The sequence below is a fragment of the Talpa europaea genome, assembly GCF_964194135.1.
Source record: "Talpa europaea genome assembly, chromosome: X".
NCBI lineage: Eukaryota > Metazoa > Chordata > Mammalia > Eulipotyphla > Talpidae > Talpa > Talpa europaea.
The window spans coordinates 61,493,633-61,521,196 of NC_140081.1; the positions used below are offsets into that span (position 1 = coordinate 61,493,633).

The 27,564-nt window shown below is 45.0% G+C and overlaps 1 protein-coding gene across 3 annotated transcripts in view; it reads right to left on the reverse strand.

Moving 5' to 3' along the window:
- PCDH19 (protocadherin 19) overlaps positions 1 to 24,512 on the reverse strand; it is a gene marked incomplete at its 5' end in the record, with an annotated part of 101,398 nt that extends 76,886 nt beyond the window's left edge. For 2 of the 3 annotated variants that reach the window (XM_084258069.1, XM_084258068.1), the window contains 2 exons: positions 18,453 to 18,780; positions 22,366 to 24,512. In XM_084258069.1, coding sequence (XP_084114195.1) covers positions 18,453 to 18,780; positions 22,366 to 24,512 — 2,475 coding nt within the window. Of the gene's footprint in view, positions 1 to 18,452; positions 18,781 to 19,457; positions 19,599 to 22,365 lie in introns of all 3 variants that reach the window. The other variant, XM_084258067.1, reaches the window with a different exon arrangement.
- Positions 24,513 to 27,564: the final 3,052 nt, after the last annotated feature.

Here is a 27,564-nt window from a genome sequence, read left to right on the forward strand (position 1 = left end):
CCATTTTTTCACAATGGAAGTAAGCTGATTTTATAATGACTAACCAATAACAGTAATAATAATAATAATAATAATAACACTGACACCCACCCTACTTATGCCCCAGAAAGTAAGTAACAGGTTTCTACTGAATAATTGTCAAAAAAAGTCAGATTGTAAACTACACTTATTCAGTTAGGACATCAACAAATGTGTCTTCAAAGATGCAAACCTACTGAAATTACCATGCCTTGCAGGGGACTTTTGTATAGCTATAGCTCCCTGGGTAGCTGAAGCTCCCTCGTAATTGCACAGTTAAACAAGAACCTCTCAGCCTCGGTATGTAATCAATTCTGCTCATCTTGAGTCCCAGGCAACAGCAGCCATGGAGAGTTGAGAGTGAAGAGTACATCAAGGTTTTTAGGCCTATCGATGGCCCATAAGCAAGTCCAGAATCAGTCCTTCACAGGCATTCTGTCTTTGGTGGGGCCTTTCTCAGAATCAGTACCAAATGCTCACTGACTGGCAACTGCCAATAGGTCCAGAATTCAATAGGCAAAATTTCATGCTTTCAATCTTTCTATCACCTTCTGGAGTTTTACATTGACTTTAATGCTGATATGAATTTATACAGTATTACTTTTTTTTCCAGCTGGAACACTGCTTTATCACATTGACTTCTTTCAAATCCTGGCTTAAAATCAATTAAAATTTTTAATTTTCTAAGTAAAAGAAAGCACAAAGAAATGGAAAGATATCCTGTGCTCATGAATTAGACAAACTAACATTGTTGAAATGGCCATATCACCTGAAGCAATTTACAATTCAATGCCTATCAAAATCACAATCACTTGTTTTTCAAGGAAATAAACAGTTACAAAAATTTATATGGCTCCACCAAAGACACCCAATAGCCAAAATAATCCTGAGAGAAAAGAAGAAAAATGGAGGTGCCACACTCTTTGACTTCAAACTGTACTACACAGCAACAATAATCAAAACTGTGTGGTATTGGAAAAACATACATAAAAAAAGCATAAATATCAATGGAGTAGAATAAAAAGGCCAGAAATAAATCCATACAAATATTAAGTGAATAAATTAACAAAGGAGCCAGGGCCGTGCAATGGAGAAAGGAAAGACGTGGATGTAAGAACTGAAACCATAAAATACTTAAAACATGGGGGATATACTGAGGGACATCAACCACAAAGATGCATTTGGGGACAAAACCCCAAACGGCAAAGGACAGAGAAGCAAAAATAAACAACTGGGAATACATCAAACTAAGAGCTTTTTGTAACGCAAAAGAAACTATCACAAAACAAAACAAAAAAACCTACACCATGGGAAAAATACTTGCACATCGCACATCTGATAAAGGACTAATTTCCACAATAGACAATGTTTTATATAATCCAACAACAAAATATTTACAGATAACCCAATCAAAAAATTGAGCCAAAGACCTAAATAAAGAAGACATCCAGATGGCTTACAGGCACATGAAAAATTGTTCAACATCACTTATTATAAAGGAAATGCAAGTCAAAACAAGAAGAAGATATCGCTTCACCCCTGTGAGAATGGCCCATATCAAAAAGAATGGGAACAACAAATGTTATCAAGGATGTGGAAGAAAAGGAACACTTATCCACTGTTGGTGGAAATGCAAACTGATGCAGCCTTTATGGAAAACGATACAGCGATACCTTAAAAAAATGAAAATGGAAATTCCGTATGATCCAGCAACACCTCCTCTAGGTGTTTCCCCAAAGCATTTGAAAACTCTAATAAGAAACGACTTATGCACTCCTATGATCATAGCAGGTCTGTCCACAATTTCCAAGTCATGGACCCAACCGAAGTGCCCACTGCAGACAACTGGATAAATTGTGGAATACATACGCAATGGAATATTATTCAGCTATTAATAAAAAGGTGAAATAGTGCCTTTTGGGACAAAGTAGATGGATCTTTAAGTGACTGTGCTAAGTGAAGTAAGTCAGAGACAGATACTAGATAGTTTCACTTACCTATGGAATAGAAATAACCAAAAAATGAAATGGCAAAGCACAGCAACAACAATTCTTACACTCTGAAAAATATACTGGGAAGGAATCAGGGAGCGGGAGAAGGGGGTAAGGGAAGGAAAGGGATAGGACACTGGCAAAGGTTTGGTGGAGGGCGAGCGAAGCATGTGCACATATGGAAGTGACAAAATGTAACCCGAAAGTTACACCAACATGTAGATGACGGAGAAATTAATTTTAATCTCCTGGAAATATTTTCTAATCCAAATAATCTCATCTTTTAGCCATATAAAGTGAAAATGTGAACCTTAAATTGCTTCATAATCAGTTTCAAGCATTCTCAACATTTTTTTAAAATAAGGAGTTTTACATTACAGAACTGAACAAAGAAGGGGGGTACTAATGACGTTTCCCTTAACATGACGTAATTTTCAGTCCCTTCTTTCCATGCACTCATGTGTACATGTAATAGATCATCTATTTCTTTTTTTTAAGATTTATTAATTTATGCATATGAGAACTGGGGTACAGGCCAGAGGCGTGGGGGCCGGGAGTGAGAGGATTCCCCAGAGACAGAGTGGGGAACAGAACAGGCAGACTGACTGAAATACACTGCTGAGGGGAGCAGCGGGTGAGTCAGGAGAGGTCTCCTGTGCCATGTGGGTTGCTCCCTGGCCGCCAGGGATCGAAGTGGAGCCGAGCCGCAGCGGCCGCGGACAGCTTCACAGGCTATGCCCTAACCCCTGCGCCACCAGGGAAGCCCTAGATCATCTATTTCTATCAAAGTACTCCATGTTGTAACATGAAAAACACAACTGGAATCAAAACTCATCTAGTTCAATGACTGCCCATGTAAGAAATACAGTCCTACGTTCATAGTCTCTATCCATCCAATGGACAGACTACAGAATTATGACACAGATGTTTTCCCGCAGCAGACAAACACTTCATCTACAATCACTGTGACAATGTACAGATGACATTCTCCTCTGTTAGCTGGGGGGGAGGGGGGATAGAATTAAAGCATCTGTTTGTTTGTTTTTCAATGAGAATTTTCTTTGCAATACTTAAATCTTTCTGATATCTACACAGGCTACTAAACAAACATTTTGCATTTGAATGCAGTATTTAGCATTTGACAAGTTTATGTAGCCATCAATTAAAGACTTGTCCTAAAGGAGCCTGGGTTTGTATCTATGCTATTCAAAGTTAGGCTACTAGATGCAGAGGCAATCAAATAAATGTTTGTTTCTTAAAAGGATTGAACTCATTCTATTTTGTTGAGGAAAAAAAGAAACCACATCTAGTCAAGACTGAATTTGAAATTTTGAGCATCTCAATGATTGCCAACTCATTAACTCCCTCTGTGTTCTTTTTTTTGTTCCAAATTATCAGAGCAATGGTGTACCTCAAAACCAAGAAGTACAAAGACAAAATCAAAATATTTAGGAACATTTAAAAGATCTTCCCGCAAATTAGCTACTTGGTCCTGAAAAGGGCGTTGAAAAAATACAATTTGGCAAAAGTAGCCTTAAATAAAGCCTATTCTCATTTTTATAGTATTAAACATCTGTACAGATTACAGTTAAATATTACTATTTTAAAAGTTTTCATTCTAAAAATAACATTGATGAACCAGATGTCTAACACTGGAGAGATAAATCTACTTTTACCACAGTATACATAGGGGCACAAAGAATGAAGGGGAAAAATATTCTTCATAACATTATTTCTCATACTTAAAAGGTAAAGTGTAAAGAAACGGGTTATTTTTAAATGTAAACCTCCGTACCTATTATGATCAGAAAGAGCTCAGCAAAAAAGGAAAAATAAGAAATATTTAGAAGGCATGATCTGATGAAAACAAAGAACATATTTGATCTGTACCCCCCTCAGAATAATCGATAATCCTGTCTATACTTCTATACCTCCTCTTTGATCCTTAATATACGCTGTGTAATAGAGTAGTTAACATTTATTTATTTATTTATTTACTTACTTACTTACTTACTTACTTACTTTAAAGATTTATTTATTTACACAAGAACTGGAGTACAGGTTAGAGGAGCGGGAGGGTGAGAGAATTCACCAGAGACAGAGTGGGGAACAGAACAGGCAGATGGACCACAGACACTGCCGAGGGGAGCAGCGGGTGCGGCAGGAGAGGTCTGCTGCACCATGTGGGTATCTCCCTGGCCGGCTGGAAATCGAACCAGTGCACAGAGGCTGCGGACAGCTTCACAGCACGGTGCTCAACCCGCTGCGCCACCAGGGAGGCCCTAATACAGTAGTTAACTTTCTTAAAGAATTGCATTTCTGATCTCAAAAAATAATATATGCCCAACATAAAAAATTTGGGAAAACAGAACAATATATTTAAAAAGTAAAAATCATCTGATTTTCTGCAACCTGAGGTAACTATTAATCTTTGGTAATATTCCTTCTAGTTTGTTTCTCTGCATATATACATACATACATATGGACTCAATCTATACAGGCTATTTGGATAACTGATATTCTGAATATGTTTTGTACCATGATTATTTTCCTATGTCTTTAAACATTCCTCAACATTTTATTTTAATGATTTCATTCTATTCTAGCAATATGTGTAGTATTATATAATCACTCACATATTGATGGTATTTAGAATAGTCCCAATATTTTATTTCTGTAAGTGATGCTGACATCAACACCCTTGTATATGAATTTCTAAGCAGATCTAAAATGATTTCTTTAGGATAAATTTCAGAAGAAATACAAGATATTTTAGGGCTTTTAATGTGTATTGACAAATTACCCCAAGAACCATTACATCAATTTCAATTCTATTATATTCCATATAGCAATGTATGGTAACCACACCCTTGCCAATACAGAGTATAGTTTTTTTTAATCTTTCTTAATTTGATAAGTAAAAAGAATTACAATTTGCATATCAAATTGTCTATATTTCTTCTAAGGTATTGAACTGATCAGAAAAGAATTGTGGAGACTTTAACTACTATTTTATACACTCCTGTATTACTTGAATTTTTAAATACTGTGTATGAAATACACGGTATATGAGATTAAAAGTTAACAATGGCACTCCACTGCTGTTATTTGGTTAATAAAATGGAAATATTTTCCTGTCTACTGGCCATTTGTGTAGCTTCCTTAATAATTACTTTTTGTATCCTATGCACAACTTTCACATTGTGGTATTTGTCTCATTTATTGATTTGCAAAAGTTCTTTACATATTAAAGTCATTGCTTAAATGTTCCCTTATACAAGATGTCTTCTATGACCTTCCCAGAGAACCCTTATTCCTGGCAGAACATGTATTCTTTACCATGTTCCTTATTTTTCTCTCTAACACCACCTAACAAATATTTGTTTATGTTGTGTTTTATATATTTGTAAAAATATAAATTCAGTGGGGACAAGGCCATTGTCTTGTTCACTGTTGTATCCCCAGCACTCTAAATAATGACTAACACATAGTAAACACTCACTCTATATTAGGATACATTTCAGAAAATAATTAATGAAAATAATTTTTCTGCTATATAAATTTAAAATATATTCCCATCTTAACTTTTTTTTATTTAGCTTATGATTTTTTTAGCAGACAAACATTTCTAAATTTTACACAGAGTTGCTAGTATTTTCTTTTTTCCTGTCCATTGCTTTTATTTTTTCTTAAATCTTTTTTAATTTCAATATTAGACATTTGTTATGTCATTTCATAATTTTGTTATTTGTGTTTTGACCTTAAAGTTTTAACTAACCTATGTGGAATTTATTTTCTCAAAAGTAGGAAATAAACTCATATTTTCCCATTGTTAACGACTTAGTGAATACTCCTTACTTTTCCCAATGTTTTTTCAAATGTTTTTAACTTCTCATCTTGTCTTCTAGGTAATAATATAAGCTTTGAGGGTAGGTACCGGTTATATTTTCTGTATATCCCCAAGTGCCGGGTATAGGGATAGGGCGGGTGGGTAAAGAATGATCAGCAAATATTTGGCTGATGGATAAATTGATGAATGTTATCAAGCCAAAATATTTTTTTTAAAGAGCCTACCTACTAAACAGTAAGTTCACTCACTAAATAAAGTTTAGCAACAAATCATAATAGAGGGCTAGGCTTTACTTAGAATAAATGAATTATCTTTTAAGAGGAGGGGAAAATAACCACTACACGAACTATAGAAACTCATCAGTAACAAAACATAATTGACAACACCTGTAACTGTGCAAAAGGAAATGTACAGAATTGACCCCGCCTTCAAAGAGACCTTCAAAAATAGTCTTTAGGGAACATAAAAGTACAACAGAGATTTGAAAGGGCTCCCCAACTAACCAACCCTTCTCCTGAAATAGTAGTTTACTCCCTGAAAGAAATAGATTGCTTTGTTACAGACAGTGCCCCAAATCCTGCTGAATGTAATCCGCCAACCTCCAACATGCATTGAGTTTAATAATTTTGGAATCAAATCTACTTTAAAAGAAAATCTAACTCATTTTTGGCTCTCAAGCAAAATCCCAAGTGCCCCGTATATATTGTTTCTGTAGGGTTTCAGTTAGCCTCCCCTGGCCTGAAATTAAAAATCACAACAAAAGTACATTTTTATTGAATTCTGGCTCTTGGCTGATTATCTATAGTAAACCGCAAAATGAGCAAAGCCACGGTGAACTGCCTCTCGTGCCAACAAGTGCCAAAAAGAGAATGACAATCAGTGAAATATATTGTTAAGCGTGAATAGCTAAAATATTTATCTCTGTTGCAAGGTATTAAAATGAGAAAACTTTCAAAGTGGAAGCTTCAAGCAATTGCATTAGAAGTTGCATAATTTGCTTAGACTGACCTTAGAATGGAATAAAAAGCTGCTTATTTCCATAATGTTGGCCTTCAACAGTATGAAAGGTTAGATAATTTATCATGATATACAAAACATTTCTCTAGAATACCTAACTTAAAAAGGAGATGTTGGTGACTTGCAGCTCTGTGAATTTTTAGGTAGTGTGATAATCAACCTAATTTATATTTAAGTGAATTTGTGTTCTTCTGAAAGGTTTAGTGTGCCAGGCAAAGAAAAGTGCATCTCTTACTCATCCTCCGAACGAGACCAGACCAAAGGAAGCAAGGTTAGTGTGCTCATTGGTGCCTTTATGAAGAAACTCGGAGACCTGTTTGAATGGGCTGGTGACTGAGTTTTGTCACAAACACTCATGGTTCAGATTACACATGGATTATGTTGCCTGCATTTTAAAAGTGAAGGGCTGGGTCTATTGTGTCATCTGCAGTAGTTAAGTGCCTTACGCTCAATACCACCTAAGAGCTGTCACTGCCATCACATGAACTCAAACATAACACAGTCAGCTATATGAAGCCCTTCAAACCAATGACACAAAATTCATGGAATTACGCTCAAAACTGGAAGAAAACTAAGAGATCCCCAGATCCAATTTCCTCACATAATTTTTCCAGCATTGGTAGTCTGGCCTATGTTTGGATTTTTCAGAATTCTCCAGTCCAGACTTCTCAATAACAATAGGTTTCGAAAAACTATAGCTTCTCTTTTATGAGGTTTTTAATTCTTTTTCATCTGTGTTGCTAGTGACCTCCTTCCCTACCTGTGAGTTACAGACTTCTAGATTGCTATCCTTGAGGAAACAGTGACTTGGGGTCACTCTTGCATTATCAATAACTGTCTTAATGGAGTTGGGTAGGCTCGGCGAGGAGAGCAAGGTATTGCAGGTATGATACACACAATTTTTTGATGCTATGACACCATGCATAGCCTTTGCAGTTCCTGGATTTTCTCTGCCTTCCAGGATCTCTGCCTGAAGGTGCCGGATGAGCAGATGTACAAAGGCTCAGATGCTTAATGTCCTTCCAGCGATGCCCAGGGCCATACCATTTCATGAGATTTTGTTCTATCAGGTCACTACACAATGTATAGCTTATGTAAAGGCACTTTAACTTCAGTTCCATTTCAGGCATTTTCTTATTGTATTTCTTACTGCAATAAAGCATGTGGCTTTTTTCCATTTCGAACATAGAGGGAAAATTGCAAAGAGTGACCTAGAGGTACGAGGACACACATCCCATTAGAAAGCTCACCAGTCATACAGAAAATTGTTGTTTCACATATAGCATTTAAGATTTGTTTCTAAAGAGCCATAACTATCATAAATTGTTTTGCAATTAAAAATCAGGCAAAATTCCACTATGAAAAAGCCATTATTTAATACTAATGCCATCATGTTCTCTCCCCTAAGCTCTTAGGAACAAATGTTGCCATTAGCATATTCCATCATTCAAAAGTCCATACTTGAGAAAATGGAAGGGCACTAATTAAAGAAATGACCAGTACAGCAAGTACACGGCCAATACCAGTCAATTGAGTGCAGTGTGCTGGTATCCTCACCAAGGCCTCTGTGCCTGGCAGAACAGAAGAAGGAATCAGTCTTCCAATAAGCCATTCGCCGTTACCCGTAGCCTCTGCCTCTGCTCATCCCTGCATTTCCAGAGTCCTGCCTCCCTCGAGTATGACAAGTTGCAAATATGAATGCTAGATCACAGACATCTTTATTTTTTTATTTTTTAAAGGATTTTTTTAAGATTTATTTATTTTTATACAAGAACCGGGGTACAAGCCAGATGCGCGGGAGGGTGAGAGGATTCACCAAAGACAGAGTGGGGAACAGAACAGGCAGACTGAAATACACTGATGAGGGGAGCAGCGGGCGAGACAGGAGAGGTCTGCTGCACCATGTGGGATTCTTGCTGGCCGGCCGGGATCCAACCCGCGCTGCAGAGGCTGCGGACAGCTTCACAGTGCGGCATTCAACCGCCTGTACCACCAGGGAAGCCCGACCACTGACATCTTTATTGTTCAAAAGAAAAAGTTGTTTAAAGGTTAAGCCTCTCCCTCTGAATGCAATCTGATTTGGTCTCTCTCCTCATACATCTCACTTAGAAAAGATTCGGGTTATATAGCAAACTACCTGTACACATAGTCAGCTCAAATCAGATGTCCTCAGTCCAACCGAATTAAAGAGGAAGAGGAAGGCTTGAGATAGGATTATCCCCAAGAGACAAACAAAGGGAAACTGAACCTCAGTGAGGAATTTCCAAGAAATCAAAGTTCCCTATAAAGTTTTCTTAAGCTGGGTTGTATGCACAGCAATGATAATTTGGCTGCTTCCTACAGAATTCTCAACTGAAAACAGCCCCCTGAAGAGATATAGTACACTGGGTTATATCAAATATGGGTACCCTGGCCTCACATTTGGGGCATCAAAAGCTGCTGTGACTATGCTTAAAAGCATTTCCTCAGGGAGGCAGCTAGGAGAGTATCAAAGGGTGGGGAGGGGGGCTCTGAGGACCTCAACTCTTAGACCTCCTTAAGACCAGGATAACCTCTGGAAAGCTCCATCACCACAGAGGGAGAATAAGTAGGAGAGAAACAGATAATGGTTGTGTTCTCTCTCTCTCTCTCTCTCTCTCTCTCTCTCTCTCTCTCTCTCTCTCTCACACACACACACACACACACACACACACACACACACACACACACACACACGGGGGGGGGAGAAAGAGAGAGAGAGAGAGAGAGACACTCCCCAAAAGGGAGAGTCTGGCCTTTGCATTGAACTTTTCTTCCTGTCAGCTCACACAGGGAATCCATTTTGTTCAGAAGAGCAAACTACACAATCTAAGAAGAAAGAGGTGCCCTTCATGCTCTGGAAATCAGATTTAGGAGCAAAAATAATCCACAAAGCAGAGACTGCCAGGGCTGGTGCTGGTGGCAGTGAGGGAGAGCAGCTTGCCACAGAACTGCAGCCAGATGGGGCCCAGTGGGAGAAGCTGAACACTGGCCACCCTGGCACTCAGAGACTTAATGGAGCATCCGAAGACTGTGCACATCGAGGCAGGGCTTAAGCATCTGACGTGAAGCAGCCCCGGTGCTAGTCCACAAACACTGAGAACGTAGGCTCCCCATCAAGCTCCGTTCCCGTTTCAATCCCAAATGGTCTGCTCAGCACTCAAGACAGCCTCCCCTGCCTAATACCTGTCTGTCTGTCAATCTGTCTCACTCTCGCTCTCATTTTTCCTTTCTGACAAGTAATTATCTCCCTCCTCAAGGGCTGAATTTCAAGGAAATCTAGGGGAACCCTTTCATTTTCCAAAGTAATTCCCAGGCCCTATTCAACCCAGGAAAACTTGATTGACTTGGGGAACTTTTAGAATCTGAGACAGCAAAATGGGAGCTACCTCTGAGGCGTGAGCTCAAGAGAGCACCTGAACCCTTCATGTTGGGGTCTGGTCTTCCAGTTTATGGACTTACAAAGAGTGGAAGGAGGGGCCTCCCTGGTGGCGCAATCCCAGCACTGTGAAGCTATTCGCAGCCACTGCAGCAGGGCAGCAGACCTCTCCTGTCTTGCCCACTGCTCCCCTAAGGAGTGTATTTCATCAGTCTGCCTGTTCTGCTCCCCACTCTGTCTCTGGTGGATATTCTCACCCCCCACATCTCTGGCCTGTACCCCAATTCTTGTATGCATAAATAAATAAATCTTTTTTAAAAAAAAGAGTGGAGGGAGAGGAACAGAATGGGAAAGGAGTAGCTGTAACCTTTATTTAATTATTTTTTAATCTGGAGCAAATATGAAATGTTAACATTTGTTAAATCTGGGTGGTATGCATCTGTCTTCTCTGGACTCCATGTATTTTAAATATTACATAATCACATTTTTAATTAAGTAAAATTCAACCAGAAAGGTTAAACAGCGAGAATTCAAGGGAATAATGGATTAGTCTACCTCTCAAAGCTTTTATAAATCTTGCCGATGTGAGAATCTCACTTTAAGCAAACAAGATATGTGAAAATCCAGACTTAGAAAGGAAATCGGTCAGAAGTTGATTATTCATATTACACAAGGGCTCTTTCTTTTAGGAAAGAATCCACCACACGGCTTCTATGAATATGGAATGCTACTACAGGTGGTTAACATGGGGTCTAATTTACAAAGCAAATGCTTTGCTGCATAGCTCTTCAGGAACACAGCTACTGTTCAAAGTGGCGCCACAGGTGCTTCTGTGGAAACCAACCAGCTTTCCTGTGATGTGACAGAGAACACTTTGAAGCTACACCAGAGAAACTGCTGTCAAACAAAATGGAGTCTAGTTTGGTCACACTGCTGTGTGCCTGGCCGAGTCATTTACCTTCTCTGGAACTTTCACGATTCCAGAAAGGAAAGACCTGTCCCTTCTGACACCTCTTCCAGAAGTACTGTGAAGCCGTGTGGGGCTAGCCAGTATTTTTGAATAAATGATGAATGACAGCAAATGAAATTTTCTCTCGGAAGCCCAAGTTCATAGAGCCCGTCTCTACCCAGCTGCAGTACTTTTCCTCACCATCCCTGGGGGGACTCAGGGAGGTGCTGATATTAACAGTCTGGATACACGGACTAGAAGCTGAATGACCCTCACCAGGCAGCCTACACAAAAACCACTGGTAACTACACAACAGTCGAAGAGGAAATGTAACTTGAAGAGCATTTCCCTCTACAAACAACTGATCCTCTGGGACTTTCACTTCGAGCCTCTCAATTGTTCGAAGTAAATGAGGCTCCCATTAAAGATCAGCCAGTCACACATCAAGAAATCAAGCCTCCTCTCAGTGGGGGAAAATGGCAGCTCCAGAGCCTGCCTCCTGCCTCTCACACACGGGCCTCTTGTAGTAATGGCTTCATTTCCCCACATCTGAGACACTCCATCCAGCCAAGCTTGGACTCCCCTAAGCCCTGCAAGCTAAGATGCACATGCAGAAGGGTCAACATCAGAAACTCCAAGCAGACGCCTCACATCCACTGCAGTGCAATAATTGAAAGACTCCAGCTTTGCCAGGAGGTGACTTCATCCTCTTTTAGTCCTCTAATTCCTAACAAGCGGTCCCCCAACCCCCTAGCTCCAGCCTCTGGACAAAGTCTACCAAACCACAGCCCACTAAGGAGGGAGGAAGGGAGAGGTCTGCAGTGCCTCCCACCTTGTAAGTCGGACAGACAACCAGAGAAAAACCAGGTGAAGTGGCCAAGACCCAAAACAAGTGGTCCTCTGATAAGAGGAATTCCAAAGCCTCAGAGCCCTCTATGGAAAATGTCCTGCCTCCTATGCCCTGGGGAGAGAAATCTCAGGATCATTAGCAAGCACTCTGGCTGAGCTCAACTTTAGTGAAGGTGTATAGGGAGAGAGGTGATCTCTAAGGTAACCAGTTAATTGCCAATAAGGAATGATAATAATAAATTAGCAAATAATAATGTAAACTCACTCAGTTCTGCGGCAGTTGCATGGAGACGACAGAGGAACAGTTTATTCTGGAACACATCTTGCAAGACTAGCCCCGCTGGGAAACAAGCCGCCTAGGCTAGTTGTTTAAAGGACCAATAAGATACATTGTAGGCAATAGGTGGCCATAGCAGGTCTGCTAGTAAAGTGGAGCCTTTGATTATTTGAAGCAGGCTTGTGAAGATTTGGGCTGAGCAGTTTTTCCTCTGCTTCCTTCTGCAGCCCTGAAGGTTACTTTTGACCCTTTGGAATAAGACTTAGATGGTTCCCAGACCCTGCCATATGGAAAGTAAAATAAAAGAATGCTTGCTGAAGGGTTTGTTGGTTTGTTTTAATGAAGGTGGTGTTTTGAGTCATTTCCTTGCTATCCAAACCAGCTTCATCAAACCTATTAATTTTCTAGTGATTTCTGAGTCTGACATCTGATAGGGTTTCTGGCTGTTTTTCTGGTTCCTTAGCTCAGAGTTTCCCTCAACTCACCACACAAATTCCCAACTTTCAAAGTCTGTTTTAGGGATCAAAGCATGCTGAGCTGTTTCTTTTCATTTGTCTTCAAAGACTAACTGATGTTGGCCCTCACTGGTGGTGCAAGGGGTTAAGCACTGCACTATGAAGCAATCCGCAGACTCTGCAGCACGAGTTCGATCCCCGGCCAGCCAGGGAGCAACCCACATGGCACAGCAGACTTCTCCTGTCTTGCCCGCTGCTCCCCTCAGCAGTGTATTTCAGTCAGTCTGCCTGTTCTGCTCCCCACTCTGTCTCTGGTGAATCCTGTCACCCCCCACCCCCACATCTCTGGCCTGTACCCCAGCTCTTGTATGCATAAATAAATAAATCTTTAAAAAAAAACAAACAAAAGACTAACTGATGTTTTAGTTTTGTTAGATGCACTAAGATAAAACACATTGAGACTTTCTACAGGGTAACTGGAAGAAGCATTCAATTGGATCTGCCACACACACCTCGTTCTGCAAACTCTTGCACTGGCACTACGCTGCTACTTAGGAAACTGTTTTATAAGTGGCTAGAGCAGCGTGCATGTGCCCTTAGGATTTCTCCTTTCAAAGACATTACAGTTTGCTAGCTTAAGGTAGAAAAATAAAAAGAAATCAACATTGTTTGAAACCCAAATCTAAATCCTTATGAACTTATGACTAAAATTCTGGAAGCTCTTGTCCATGCTCACTCTCTTAGAGTTGTCATCTCAGAAACATTCAGCATTCAAAATTTTTACAACGCTGCCAAAGAGACTGGGTGCTTGGGTCATTTCACCCCTCCTGAGTGCAAGAAGGGGTCCTACCCAAGTTTCCATTCCCAGTAGAAGAAATGAGCTGTGTTTTCTTCCTCCAGTAATGAGCATGGCCTGGGTGTAAAACGGAGGATGCAATAAATGGCATCCTCCACGTTCTGCACATTAGTGCACAAAGCCACAAAATCCACGTAGCCAAGTTTTCTCACCAACATCAGAGGACAAGTAAATGATGACACACAAGTCTAGGCAGGATAATCTCATAATACAAAAGCCCAAGTTACAACCTTCAAGATCAGAGCGCTATTCCCTTTACCTTACCTACCTACCTGTGTTTAAAGTACATTCCCTTTAGGGGCCTCCCTGGTGGCACAAGGGGTCAAGACGCAGCACTCTGAAGCTGTCCTCAGCCACTGCAGCACGGGTTCCATCCCCAGCCAGGGAGCTACCCACATGGCACAGCAGACCTCTCTGTCTCGCCCGCTGCTCTCCTCAGCAGTGTACTTTAGTCAAGCTGCCTGTTTTGTTCCCCACTCTGTCTCTGGTGAATCCGCTCACCCTCCCCCGCCCCCCGCACCTCTGGCCTGTACCCCAGTTCTTGTGTGCATAGATAAATAAATCTTTAAAAAAATAAAGTACATTCCCTTTGGAATCCAGCAGCAACAAAGTTCATATGTAGCCAGGATGCAACAGTTACACTCAAGTCAGTGCCAAACCCTGAGACCCATGGGTAAAATCTACACATAAATGATGGCAGGGCTGCCATGAAAGGAGTCACAACTACAGCAAAGCAGTACAAGAGTCGAGAAATTTCTCTTAAATTACATACCAGGGAAATCATGTAACCTCAGTTCCCCCAGGAAGGTTCCAACAAGACGGCCCACTCTCTGAAGGCAGAACATAGATCTTATACTTTTCTGGAATCCCCCCTGGTGGTGGTCACACCAATGAGCACCTAGTGGATATTCAAATAATGCTTACTGATTAGATCCAATGCAGTGGTAAGAAATTTCAAAGTGTGATGGAAGAATGTGAGGGAAGCACTTCTCATGCCTCTTATTTTGCCACTGTGAGTAAACCCTGTCCTGTAACTGCACAGGTAATAAAAGGAGTGTTTTGTCACAATGTCACCTAGCAAAGAAAGCCTAATGTGTAAGTGACCTTTAGTCCCAATCCAGAGAATAAGAAGGTAACATATGCTCAAAAAAGAGTTGTTATCTTGAACTGAAATTACTTGTTTACTTGTCTGTCTCCTTGTAAACTCCCTGGGTCAAGAATCAAGTGTTCCATTTTTTATCTCTGGCTAGTAGTACTAAGTTCTGGTCACATTCAAAAGTGTGTAATAAATGCTAGTGGACTTAAATAATAAAACAATTAAAATAGTGTTGGGGCTCCCCTGGTGGTACAGGCGGTTGAGCGCAGTGCTGTGAAGCTGTCCGCAGCCTCTGCAGCACTGTTTCAATCCCAGCTGGCCCGCGAGAGTCCCACATGGTGCAGCAGACCTCTCCTGTCGCGCCCGCTGCTCCCATCAGCAGTGTATTTCATCAGTCTGCCTGTTCTGCTCCCCACTCTGTCTCTGGTGAATCCTCTCACCCTCCCGCACATCTGGCCGGTACCCCGGTTCTTGCATAAATAAATAAATAAATAAATAAATAAATAAATAAATAAATAAATAAATCTTTTTAAAAAAATAAAAGTGTTATAAAATAAAATAATAAATATGAAAGTAACATGAGATTTAATACAGAATTTCCAAAGAATCTTACATTTACCACATCATAGCAGGTATCAGTGCTGTAAATGCTTAACAAATGCTTTCTTGAATCAACTGATGAATGAATGAATGTGGAAAATATAAAGAAAGGCAAGAAATATATCAAGCTACTACTCTCCTAGTAATGAGAAAGTAGCACTCCATATTGCAAATCCCCCATCTGCTTGTCTCCCTCAACAGAATATGCATCCCTTAAGATCAGAGACTGTCTTTTTCTGTTCTCTAACACTTAGAGCAGAGTTTTACAAGGAGTAGACACTCAACAAATAGTAGTTGAATCAGTCAATCATTTCTGCTCTTCTATAGATTTCACTGTACCTAAGCATTCTATCTAGTCCACATTCAAGGGCCTCTGTTATGGGAAGAAAAGTAAAAGTGTCATTTTCCCCATGCAGAACTTTATAACAGATGCAGGTTAAATGCCCTGATTCATGCCCAACTATGAATGGGCTCTCCCCTTTGTGAATGGGTTTGTCAATTGAACTCTCCAGCACTGCTTATTGAAAATACACACTTCACCTCGGTGTGTCTAGTACACACTATCTTGACCCTGACTAGCTCTAAACACTAGATCTGTGTGATTTTGTTAAATAAGAAGAGCATCCAGCTTTGAGTCAAGGATAGAATCAGAATTCAGACTTCCACTGGCTTTTCTAAATAATTGAAGCAGTACTTTGTTTCATTCTCCTCATAAGGAAATTTTAGAAAGAACACCAAGATCTAGGTAAAACAGGCACATATAATCGTATGTGTCCTGCCCCCTCCAACTACCTTGTGAAAACTAAGGCTTGTGTTTCTCTAGTGCCCTGAATCTGCTGTATAAAGAATCACTAAGTCAGGCCTCCCTGGTGGCCTAGGGGTTAAGTCTCAGCGCTATCACTACAAAGGCCCACCACAAAGGCCTGAGTTCCAACCCTGTCCAGGGAGCAACGCACATGGTGTGGCAGACCTCTCCTGTCATGCCCCCCTGCTCCCACTGGCAGTGTATTTCAGTAGATCTGCCCGTTCTGCTCCCCACTCTGTCTCTGGTGAATCCTATCACCCCCACTGTGCCTCTGGCCTGCACCCAGTTCTTCCACACAAAAATAAATAATCTCTTAAAAAAAAAAAAGAATCACCAAGTCATCAGGAGTCAATCGTTTAGTCCATCTCCACTAGCAACAGCAGTCCACACCTGAACCCTCAATCTTGGCTTCTTTCACCTCCATCGTTTGAATGACCACGATGAATACTATAACCACACCACTTTGTACATCTTATCTACATAGAACCAGTTTAAATTCCTTTTTGGTTATAAGTGCCTAGGGAGACAAATTCAGGGGTACAGGCCATCAAAATAGTCATTCTCCAATTACTGACTAGCAAAGTGATCTATGATTTGGGAGGCACCTATGGGTCACGATTTTTACATTACACAATGTTGTATTATTCCTTGGACCAACTCTAGAAGGCAGATGTGCCCATTTTATAGATGCAGAAACAAAACTCAGAGGTTCCATAGCAAGACATGTCCTGCAGTTCAAAATCATGATCTATTTGATGCTACGACATAAGACTAAGTCTACCTCTCCACTGTTTAACTCTTAGTGATCCACAAGTAATCCTCCAAGTAGTCTGTGGTCTAGTCCCTAGTGGTATTCACTGACATTTGTAATTACAACAAAGCTTGCCTAGTGCAAGCCTGGATTTTCGATAAATCCTTATTTATAGATTTATGGATTGAAAACATAGGTGTTTTGGTGCTGGCAGAATAGCTCTCAGTTTCTTTACTAAAGTGCTGTTGCTTAGTCACATGAATTCTGATGAGGATTATTTTCCAGGAACAAGGAGACCCAATCAATGCAAGTGGCCCTAAAAATCCTTTGCTCTATAAAATTGATACAAATACTATTGAGGCCATTTTATATGCACCATGGTCTAGGTATGTCAGGCTGAATTATTCCTGAGGCAGGAAGGTGTCAACTGAAACAGCACTTTTCACAGAGTTATAGAGTCCTGTGATCTAGTCCTCTCTCTCTTGCTGCCTTGCTCTCTGAGTCTGAAGAAATCCATTAGCATCTTTGGACCTCCGTTTCATCATCTACTAAAGGTCGATCTATTAGGATAGCTGATTGCAGTGGCCAAAAGTGACAATGATTGTGAAGGTACTTTGAAAAATGGAGACGTGCTCTCCAAGTAGGCAGTTTTCCTTTCACTGGTGACCTCAAAAAGGGTATGTGCTTCCCAGTGCATCAAATGATCAACCAAAGAGGGATTTAAGTAATTCACAGAAAAAACTAAATCAACTTAAGAACTATAATTGATACAGCCTTCCACCTAGCCATCCACTTACCATCATCCACATTATCTATCACATCATTACCCTGAAATATTTCAATACTCCGTGAACACGGACCATGTAGTATTTAAAAAGAAACAATACTGCCATTGGAACACATTCCAAAGTCAAAGGAAACGAAGCTATCTTAAATGCATACTTAATTCCTCAAATTTTCACGATTAGTGACAGTTTCAACCTCATCATTTGTCAAACATCACCACAAGAGCTGACAAGAAATAGCAAAGTGATTTTTAATTTTTTTTTTTGTTTGCTTCCATTTAACCAGCCCATTCGTATTCTTGGCAAAGAAAGGATGTGCCCAAAGAAAAAGCAAAGGGTGGCTTTAGGAGGCTAAATCACTCTCTCATTGGAAAACTGGGCCCCAAACATTCAAGGGTTCCTCCAACTTAGTCACCTGAACTGGAATAAGGGTTCCACCACGGGGTGGCCACACTCACAAGAGGTGCAGCAAACTCATATTCTGCCAGAATGCCGTTCCAAGATTGCAAAGGCTCAGATCCCTTGAGCCCCACTCCCCAACACCCACCCCTTCAAAGGTCCAATATGTAGGTCTGTCTTTACCCCCAGGAACCACTGGTAACAGACTCTCACTAAGGAATTGGTCCCGGGCAGAGAAATTCTCCCCACCTCTGCCTGGAGCCACGCCAGGCCAGCATAGAGGCCCATGCTGTCCAACAAGCAGCTCAGAGAAAGCAGGCTTGGGGGGACCTCGCAGAAGCGCTTAGCAGCACTCACCTCAGGGAGAGGCACACCATTGATGATCAGGTCTGGCTGCTGGGGACCCTGGCTGTTGAAAGAGTGATGGTAGATGTGGTTGGCGCTGGTATTGCGGGTATTCTGGTTCTCCACATTCAGAAAAGTGCTCTCAGAGCGGCGGCAGCCCAGGGGCAGCGTCTGCTGGTGGTAGTCGAAATAGTTGAGGGACGAGGTCAGGGAGGAGCAACTGACAACGTTCATCTTGTCTGTCTCCTCCACATCCCGGGGTACCAGGCGGATGTCATTCTTACTGATTTTTTTCTTCTTGCTTGATTTCTTTTGATGCCCATAGGAGTACTCAGCGATTCTATGTGACAAAAAAGGCAGCATGTATCGCTAACGCCCTCCCAAACCACGCATTGATTAAAAATCATTAAGCACCCCAGAGGGCTGCACCCCCAGCTCCAGCTTCTTATTCTGGCGCATTACATCATCTGGTTTCTCCCTGTGCTTGTAACATGCAAAAACAAGCTGAGGGCCACAAAGTTTTCATATTCAACAGCAACCACCCACTTTCTTTCTCCTTCCCCTCAAAAAAGTTTCTGTACTTTGGATTTGGAATGTCTTATTTTGACTGGCCCTTTAGCAAAGGTGAGGGGGTAGGGAAAGTTGAGCCTATGGGAGAGAAAGCATGAAAAATGCTCAAATCTGGAGCTTCCCTGGAAACCAAAAGAATTCCTGGGTGTAATAAGAAGCAAGTTTTAATTTAACACGAGATAGGAAAAAATAAAAATAACCCCCTCTCCATTTCCTCCAGGTATGTGCCATGTAATTAACACCCTCAATCAGCTTCCTCAATGGTTGACCTGATCTGTTTTGGGCTGGGGGAAGAGATCAGACCCCGAGCGTCCTCAGCTCCTTTCCTGCACACCCTCGTTTCCCCCTGCCCTAGCCCTGCTCCCTTCTGCTCCCCACCCCACTCCCTCCTCTCCTAGAGAAACCTGATCGCCAAACCCATTTGAATGAGGGGAAATGCCTTTTTACCTCTTTCCCCTTAGGCTCACTTTCTCCTCTGCCTTTTTGTCTTGCTCCTCGCTAATGGGAGAAACCGAGATGCAATGCAGACACTTGCTGTTTTGTCCTTTTATAAAACAGCCGAGGAGACAAGTGATGGTTAAACAATTACTGCAAAGGAATTTAAAGGTTAGTGCATTCAGCATCCTTCTCCATTCAGGTGTACCTACAAGCAGCTGTGCTGCAACTGGAACATAAAGAGCTCAATTTAATTAACACTGACACAGACCCAGCAACGTGCACCAAAGACACCAAGCATTAAGAGACTCGTCAAAAGAAATACATTAAAATGCAGCCAGATTCTCTAAGTCATTTATTACTTTGCACATAATGAATCAGCTTATTGTCTGAGAATTCAATTTCTGGGCAATAATCAGCAAAACAATGGGGTTAAAAAATAATACAGGTTGATCTTTCCAAGGGAAAGACTGTGACTATATTCTTACTAGACAAAGCTAATTGTCTCAACACAAAAAGGGAGCCCAATTCAAACAGCAATTGCAGATCATCTCACAAGTCTCATAAGTGAATGTGTTTGAGGAAGAGGCTCTGCAGAGGCTGAGGACAAGAAATCTCTGCCTACCACATGGAAAGGCAGCTCTTGAACTTTAGGTTTTTAAGAAGTCTGAGCAGACAAGAAGATTGCATATCTACAGAGGCAAATTCTTAACTCTATCCCTCCGGATCTTCCTAGAGCTGAGCAGTTGCATTCCCCTCACCCTTTTGCTCTGTGCTCAGGATGACTGGCAGTGGAGGCAAGCTGATGCTACAGGGGCTTGGGAGCAGATAAAATCCCCAAGACCCCAGGACTGGGGTTGATTTTCTTCTTTTATCTGTTTACAGAATCAATGGGAAGTTCTAATCATTTTGTTTACTCGTGATGGGTAAGTTTGGCAGTGCCCCGTTCAATTATTCAGCTGAGGCATTCATTGCGCAGCTCTTTCTGTATTGACCAATTATTTAATTAAACTGTACTTCATTTATCCCAAACCATCACAGGAAAGAGAACTCTCTACAAAACACACATGTGGGTGAAGTTGGAGAGCACTGAGATTTGCCTTTTTTTTTTCAAATTCAAATGCTCTCCTCCCACTTTAATGATCTCCCTGGCAAGCTCTCAGAAAGAGCTCTCACTTCTGGTCATACATCACCAAGAGGTGGGAAAGCCTTCAATATCTTTATTTCAAGCTGATTTCTTTTTCATCAAGGAAAGGGTCTTATGCATTTACTTTATGCTAAGGAAATGGCTTAAAGAGAGTCCCTCTATCATCTCCATATAAATAAAATTTTATAGACCCCCACATTTTTCTCCTTTAAAAATCGCCACTGGCAGTCATAGGTTTCAAAGGTAAGTGCAATATTAATTTCCATTTCTCCCATCTGAAATAACTTGGTGCTAAAGGAAAGAAAAGTCACGGCCATTTCACTAGTAACAGGATTAAAGCATTTATGAGGCATTGCAGCTGCTCTTTTATGGCACCTGATTGATATTCATGTGTGGTGAGCATTTGTCTACTAACTTGTGTAACGCAGAGAATAGTAAAAGGGAAACAATAATTGCATGGCTGTTACATATTCAGGGGGGCTCTGATTCACAGAAGTGTGCATTTCAGATGGTGTCAAATACAAATCGGACCTACAGGAACATATTTTGACTGATTAAACATGCAAGCACAGATGGCACAAAAGACACACTGGATATGTAGGTGTGTTGAAAGCACACACACACCTTGGTTGGAAATAGCAGCATCATTCATTTTCAGCAAACTAAAGAAATAACTTTTTTGTTCAACCGTTTCGAAGAGACACTGCTGGAAAAAATGACATGTATTATGCTAAATTGGATCCTAGAAATACTTAGGGAGGGTTTTCATCAAGATCCTTGAATGTACTTATGAGGAAATCTTTTAAAATATATATATCTCATCCTCATTTTTACATTTCTCCCCCCTTCTCCTCCCCCCGCCCCCCCCACACCCTGCACACACTTCAAGGGAAACTGTAACACAATAGCCCATAGTGACATCCACTGGTAGGGACCAGATTTTAATGCCACAGTAGAGTCCCACATTAGAGGAAAGCACCATCAACTCCAGAAGATTGCTATTTTTACTAAAACATCTGGATGCAAAATACAGCCCCTCAATGGGATGTTTTGTCTCTATCCCATCAACCAACCAGATATTTGAAAACATGCAGCTGACTGGTAGACTTTCACTTTGCATAGCCAGATGTCTGGGGACTGGATTCAAAACAAGCCAAGAATACACTAAGAAACACTAATCACCTGTTTCATCCCCCCCACACATTCTACTCTCTTCTCCCAACTCTGCTCTGTTTTCTCCTTTGACTCCCACTCACAGGCTTTCTCCAGAGTTTATCTTTACAACAGGACAGGGCAGCTGCCAGCACTTCCTCTTTCAGAACCTGTCCTCAGAACACCGTGCCACCAAAATCAAGTTGTGTTTTAGTGATTCTGCTAAAAATCTCTCTTCTCTTCCTCTTCCTCCCTCCCTCCTCCTCCCCTCTCCCCACCCCTACCCCACCTCCTTCCCGCCTCTTCCTTTCATTTTTTTCCTACCATAACTTCATAGAGACAGTTGTGCAAATTTTAAAATGATAATTGCTTCTCTGCTTATCATCATTATGTGACAGAATCCATCCCAACAGTAAATAATTGTCTTCCAGCAAACTGTCAGATCAAAAGAATTGATCAACTTGGACTGTCGAACTTATACCCCTTTCAAAAAGAAGCGCTGTATGACTGGTGCATGCATTTAAGTAGGAAACAAAAGCACTGCGATTTTTACACAGACACACAGATATACCTTTTTCATCCAACAACACAAAGAAGGAAAGAAAGAAAAGTTGGCTCTACCTGCAGTTGTAGGTCCGGATTTCTTTATTGTCTCGCTTGCACTTGATCGCCACGAAGATCATAGTTACAAAGAGGATGCCGGCAATGGAGCCCAGGGCAATAATGAAAATCAGGGACAAGTTCACGGAGCCCATTGATTCCTGGGCGTCTAGAGCAGGGGACAGGTAGATTAGAACCAGCGCAGAGGCAGAGAGAGATGTCTTGCCATGGTCATGGGCCACCACAATAAGCTCATAGGAAGCCTTAGAACTCTCACTGAAGGTGCGAGTAGTTCTGACTTCGCCATTGACCTGGTCTATTTCAAAGAAGCCGCGGTCACCCTCCGTCATGTCATAAGTGACCCGGCCGTTCTCACCCTCGTCGTAGTCATCTGCTTTGACAATAGTAACCAGGTAGCCTATGCCGGAGTTGCGGGGGATGTAGACCTCAGCTGTGCCATTGATCAGGGGTGGGGCAGTGATGACCGGGGTATTGTCATTGACGTCGAGGATGATGACCCGAACTGTGGCATTGCTCTGCAGGGAGGGCAGCCCACCGTCCTTGGCTAGCACTTTGAATTCAAATGCCTTGGTCTGCTCGTGGTTGAAAGATCTCAGGGCATAGATGTCACCGGAGTTGGGATTGATGGAAACATAGGTGAAGACAGGCATGTCCCGCACCTGCGACGGCACGATCTGGTAGGAGACGCTGCCATTGAGACCTAGGTCCGGGTCTCGAGCTGACACAGACAGCAGATAGGCACCGGGCGTGTTGTTCTCCTGCACAATGACCTGGTAGTAGGGCTTGGAGAAGTGCGGGTGGTTGTCGTTCTCATCAGTGATGCGCACGGTAAAGGACTTGGCACTCTGCAGCATGGGCACACCGCCGTCGCGGGCCTGGATCGTGAGGTTGTACTGATCGTGCTGCTCACGGTCCAGTCGTCCGTCCACCAGGATGGTAGAGAAGCTCTCGTATTCCTGCAGCCGAAAGGGCACGTTACCCAGCAAACGGCACTGCACGCGACCATTGAGGCCTGAGTCCAGATCGGACACCCGAACCAGTGCAATCACGTAGCCCGGGGGGGCGCTCTCGCTCACCTCCACTAGTTCGCTATTCACCGACAGCAGGTTGATGATGGGGGGGTTGTCATTGGTGTCCAGAACGCTGACAGTGACCTTGCAGTGTGCCGGGATGGAGTTGGGCCCCAGGTCCTTGGCCTGCACGTCTAGTTCATACACGTGGCCCTCTTCGTAGTCCAGGGCACCGGTAACGGTGACAAGGCCGCTGTGAGGGTCAATCTGGAAAAGTTCACGAGTGCGGTCATTGACATAGCCATAGAAGGAGTAGACCACCTGGCCATTGGTGCCCTCATCTGGATCGCTGGCGTTGAGCCGGATGACGGGTGTGTTGGGAGGTGAGTTCTCTGGCACACTCACCGCATAGGTGGACTCGCCGAACACCGGGTTGTTGTCATTGGAGTCAGTTACTTTGATGCTGAGGCCAACGGTGCCCAGATGCGGTGGGTCGCCGCCGTCGAGTGCAGTGATGCGAAAGCTGTAGTGCGACTGCGTTTCTCGGTCTAGGCTCTTCTCCACCACGAGTTCAGCGAAGCGTGAACCGTCACCTCGCGTCTTGATTTCCAGACCGAACAGTTCGTTAGGCGTGAGCTCGTAGGTCTGCACGCCAAAGCTGCCAGAGTCCGGGTCATAGGCGCTGTCCAACGGAATGCGTGTACCTGGGCTGGCCGCCTCCGAGATCTCCAGCTCGATCTGTGCCGCAGGGAAGCTTGGAGCATTGTCGTTCAGGTCCTTGATCTCCACCTTAATCACGCAGATCTCCATTGAGCTGGACATAACCTCAAGCGAGATGATGCACTTGGGGCTCTGGCGGCAAAGCAGGTCACGGTCGATCTTCTGTTTGGTGACCAGCAAGCCCGAGCTGGGGTTGATGTCCACCAGGTGTGGAGCCGAGTTGGACACCACACGGAAGGCAGAGGCCTGTCGTGGGTCCAGAGCGAAGCCCGCCTCGCGCGCGTCCTTGGCCACGTTGGCTATCACTGTCCCGGCGCGCTGCTCTTCTTCTACCGAGTACTTGAGGTTAATGAGAGCGGCCGCCTGTGTCCACAGTACGGCCAGCAGCAGAAGCACCGGCAGCAGGAGCGACTCCATGGCTGCGCGGGGCTCTGCCTGGCCTCGCCTCTCCACACCCCTCCGAGAACGACGCCGCCGGCGCTCCAGCTTCCCGCCGACTTGGGCCGCCTGTTGCGCGCGCCCCGGGGCCCCGGAGGCCTCGGGAGGAGTCCCGCCCAGGGCGGCCCGGCGGCGCGGGGGGGACACCCGCGCCGGCTCCAATGTTGAGGTTGCGGCAGACTCGGTGGGGGCTCTCTGGGGGCCCGGGGGCTCCGAGGGGCCAAGAGAGCGCCGCGCGGCCCCGAGCCCCCTCCCTCCAGCCCGGCTACTCAGTTTTCCTCCTTCAAAGTTAGCCGGGCGCGACTGGCCGCAGCGGCGCAGGGCCGCGAGTCCCGCAGCGTCTGAAAGGTCCGCGCTGAGCGAGGGAGAGTCCCCGCCGCACTTGAGACGAAGACCGGGAGGGCGGTGGGGTCGCAGCCTTTCAGGCAGTGCCCGACCCGCCGCGGAACACCGGCACTGGGGCTGGAACGCGCGTCGTCTGTGCACCTGGCATGCGCAAGGACCTCCCCCCAACGCTCCTGGCTCACTGCGGAGAGACGACCCGCCTGGAACGAGCCCTCCCGGTTCCGGGGGGGCCACACCGGCCTTTTCGAGGCCTGGAGGGGAGAAAGCGGGGTCGCAGGCTGGAGTGTGAGTTGCTGTCAAGCGCCACAAGCGTCCGAGTATCTGGCCGAGCGGGATGGATGTTCCCGGGTCCGCGGAGGAAGGGGGAGGGGGAAAGAGGCTGCTGAGGCAAAAGCGCGCTCCCACGCGCTGAGGATGGCTTCCAAGGGTTCGGGGGGCGCGTCTGTCCAGGATCAGAGGTGGGCGCGGGATCCCCCCACCGAGCAGTTGCACTGCGGGCGTTTGCGTCTCGGAAATGAAAGTTACTAACGCAGCCCTCGCCTCCACATCAAGTTTGCGAAAACAGGGCGATGGAAATCTGTCCAAGAAAACCAAAGTCTTCCCAGTGGCCCGGGGGTGGCGGGGGCTGGGGAGAAGGGGAGGGGGGGCGACAACTGTACCGACCAGGAGAGGCGGGGCCGCCGCCGCGGGTATCGGGGGCTTCTCCTCCCTCGGTCTGCGCTCTGGTGTCGCTCCGAGGGCCGCCGCCGCCGCCACCACCGCCACAGCGAGAGGAAGCCCTTCTAGTTCAGTAGCCTGTCGCTGGGGTTCGCCTCAGCAGCTGCCACGGTCGACGGTTATGTCGCCGCCAAAGTTTACTTGCGGGAGCGTCTCGATTCCATCCTCCCGAGGAGGCGCTGGCAGCGCTGCGTTGGATTCCTTCCCTCCCGGGCGCTCGCGCACTCGGGAGGTCTGTTTCGCTTTCTCTGGCAGTCTCGGGCTGTATGTGGATGCGTGAGCGGGAGGAAGAGTGAGTGTGTGGTGTGGGAAGTGCGAGTATGGAGTGTGAGCGAGCAGGGGTGGGAGGTTTCGGATCTCAGATGAATCTGCTCAGCCGGAATGCCTTGGAGAGCAACGTACCAAGGGCCCGCGCCGGGCTAGGGACACGGGTGCCAGTGCCCCCCGGGCAAGCCGGGCATGGTGCGCGGGAGCCGTGCTGCCGTCTGCGCCCGCTTGTCCGTCTACCCACTGCGCCTGCCGCCGCCGCTACTGCTGCTGCTCCTCCCGATGCCGCAAACTACTGGCCGTGGAGTCTGGAGAGAGCCGGAGAGAGCCCGAGCTGCCGAACCCGGCTACGCCAGGCGCTGGCCAATCAGCGCGCCGCCCAGCGGCTCCGGGCTCGGGGCGGGGCCAAGGCACGGGGGGGCGGGGAGGGGCGGGACCAGCCGGAAACTTACACACTGGCGGGACCAAGTGCTACCCCCCAGCCCCCCCGAGTCCCGGCAGGAGTCAGGGTGGGAAGTCGCGGGGGTGGGCAGAGTAAGTTGGGGGCGAGTGGGCTTGGTGGAGCGGGGAAGGGGGCGTGCTGGGTCTGCGGCTGAGCCTCCCCGGGAACTGCGCGCCTTTCCTGTTTGTACAGATTGCAAGAAAAATGGGGATGATTGGATTCTGTTGACGTGTTTATCTCCCTCGCATATCTTCATATCAAGAATATAATTTTCATATTCTCGCTGGCACGCGCTCCCTCTCTTTTTCTTTCCTCCATTCCCCCCTCCCTCCTTTGTCTCTGCGCCCTGGGTCAGTCTGTCTGTGTGTCTGTTTCGGCCTCCCTCTCCTCTCCTCGGATAAAGGAAAGAAGAAAGGGAAGGAGAAAGCGCCCCTGAGGTGGTCATTCATCGGTTCTTGGCCAGTGAGTCTTCACTTCAGCTGAGAACCGCAGCGGCCATCCTCCAGGACTGTCACCCTCATCCCTCCTTCCCAAGAAGACGCGGCACTTTTTCCCACCGAGCTGGGCCCCTGGTCGGGTTCGGTTCGCTCTTGTCTGTTGCCTGTTAATCAAATAGGGTTTGTGGCACCGGGACTATGAGCCTCGGAGAGGGTGAAATGTGCTGAACACATTTCGTTGCCCTTCACCCTACCCGGTTGGAGAATTTAGCTCCCTATAAATAAGCTGTACGTTAGAGGAGAACGGGTGGAGCGGACGCCGCCGCGCTGCGCCGCTCCGGGAGAGCCCCGAGCCAGGCAGGAGCTGCAGGGCTGGCGCGCAGTCCGTGTAGGTCGCCGGCAGCTGGAGCCGGCGCCGTGTGCGGGGCGCCCCAGCCTCCCGGTTGGGCCTCGGTCCCAGGGGGCTGCCAGCTGGGCTGGGGCGGTGGCGGCGGTGGCGACGTGTGCCGGTGCTGGGAAGCGGGAGGCCGGCGTGGCCCCGATTGACATCAAACTCTGTCCGCCTTCCGGACTAAAGGCGCCCTGGGGACAGAGGGGGACTCCTCCCCGCCCCGCTCAGAGGCTCTTAATTAAGGTCACTGGCGGGAAGAATCAAAAACACCCCGCTGAACAAGTTCTTTTTTTTTTTTCCCAACATACGTTGGGGGAGGAAGGCAGCGGCTTCAGAATTCACAATTCTTGGAAGAGTAAACCTCCTTCCTGAGTGAAATGTCTTGGATAACAAACTCATACTCAGTCCAGCGATATTGGCCGAAGTCTGAGG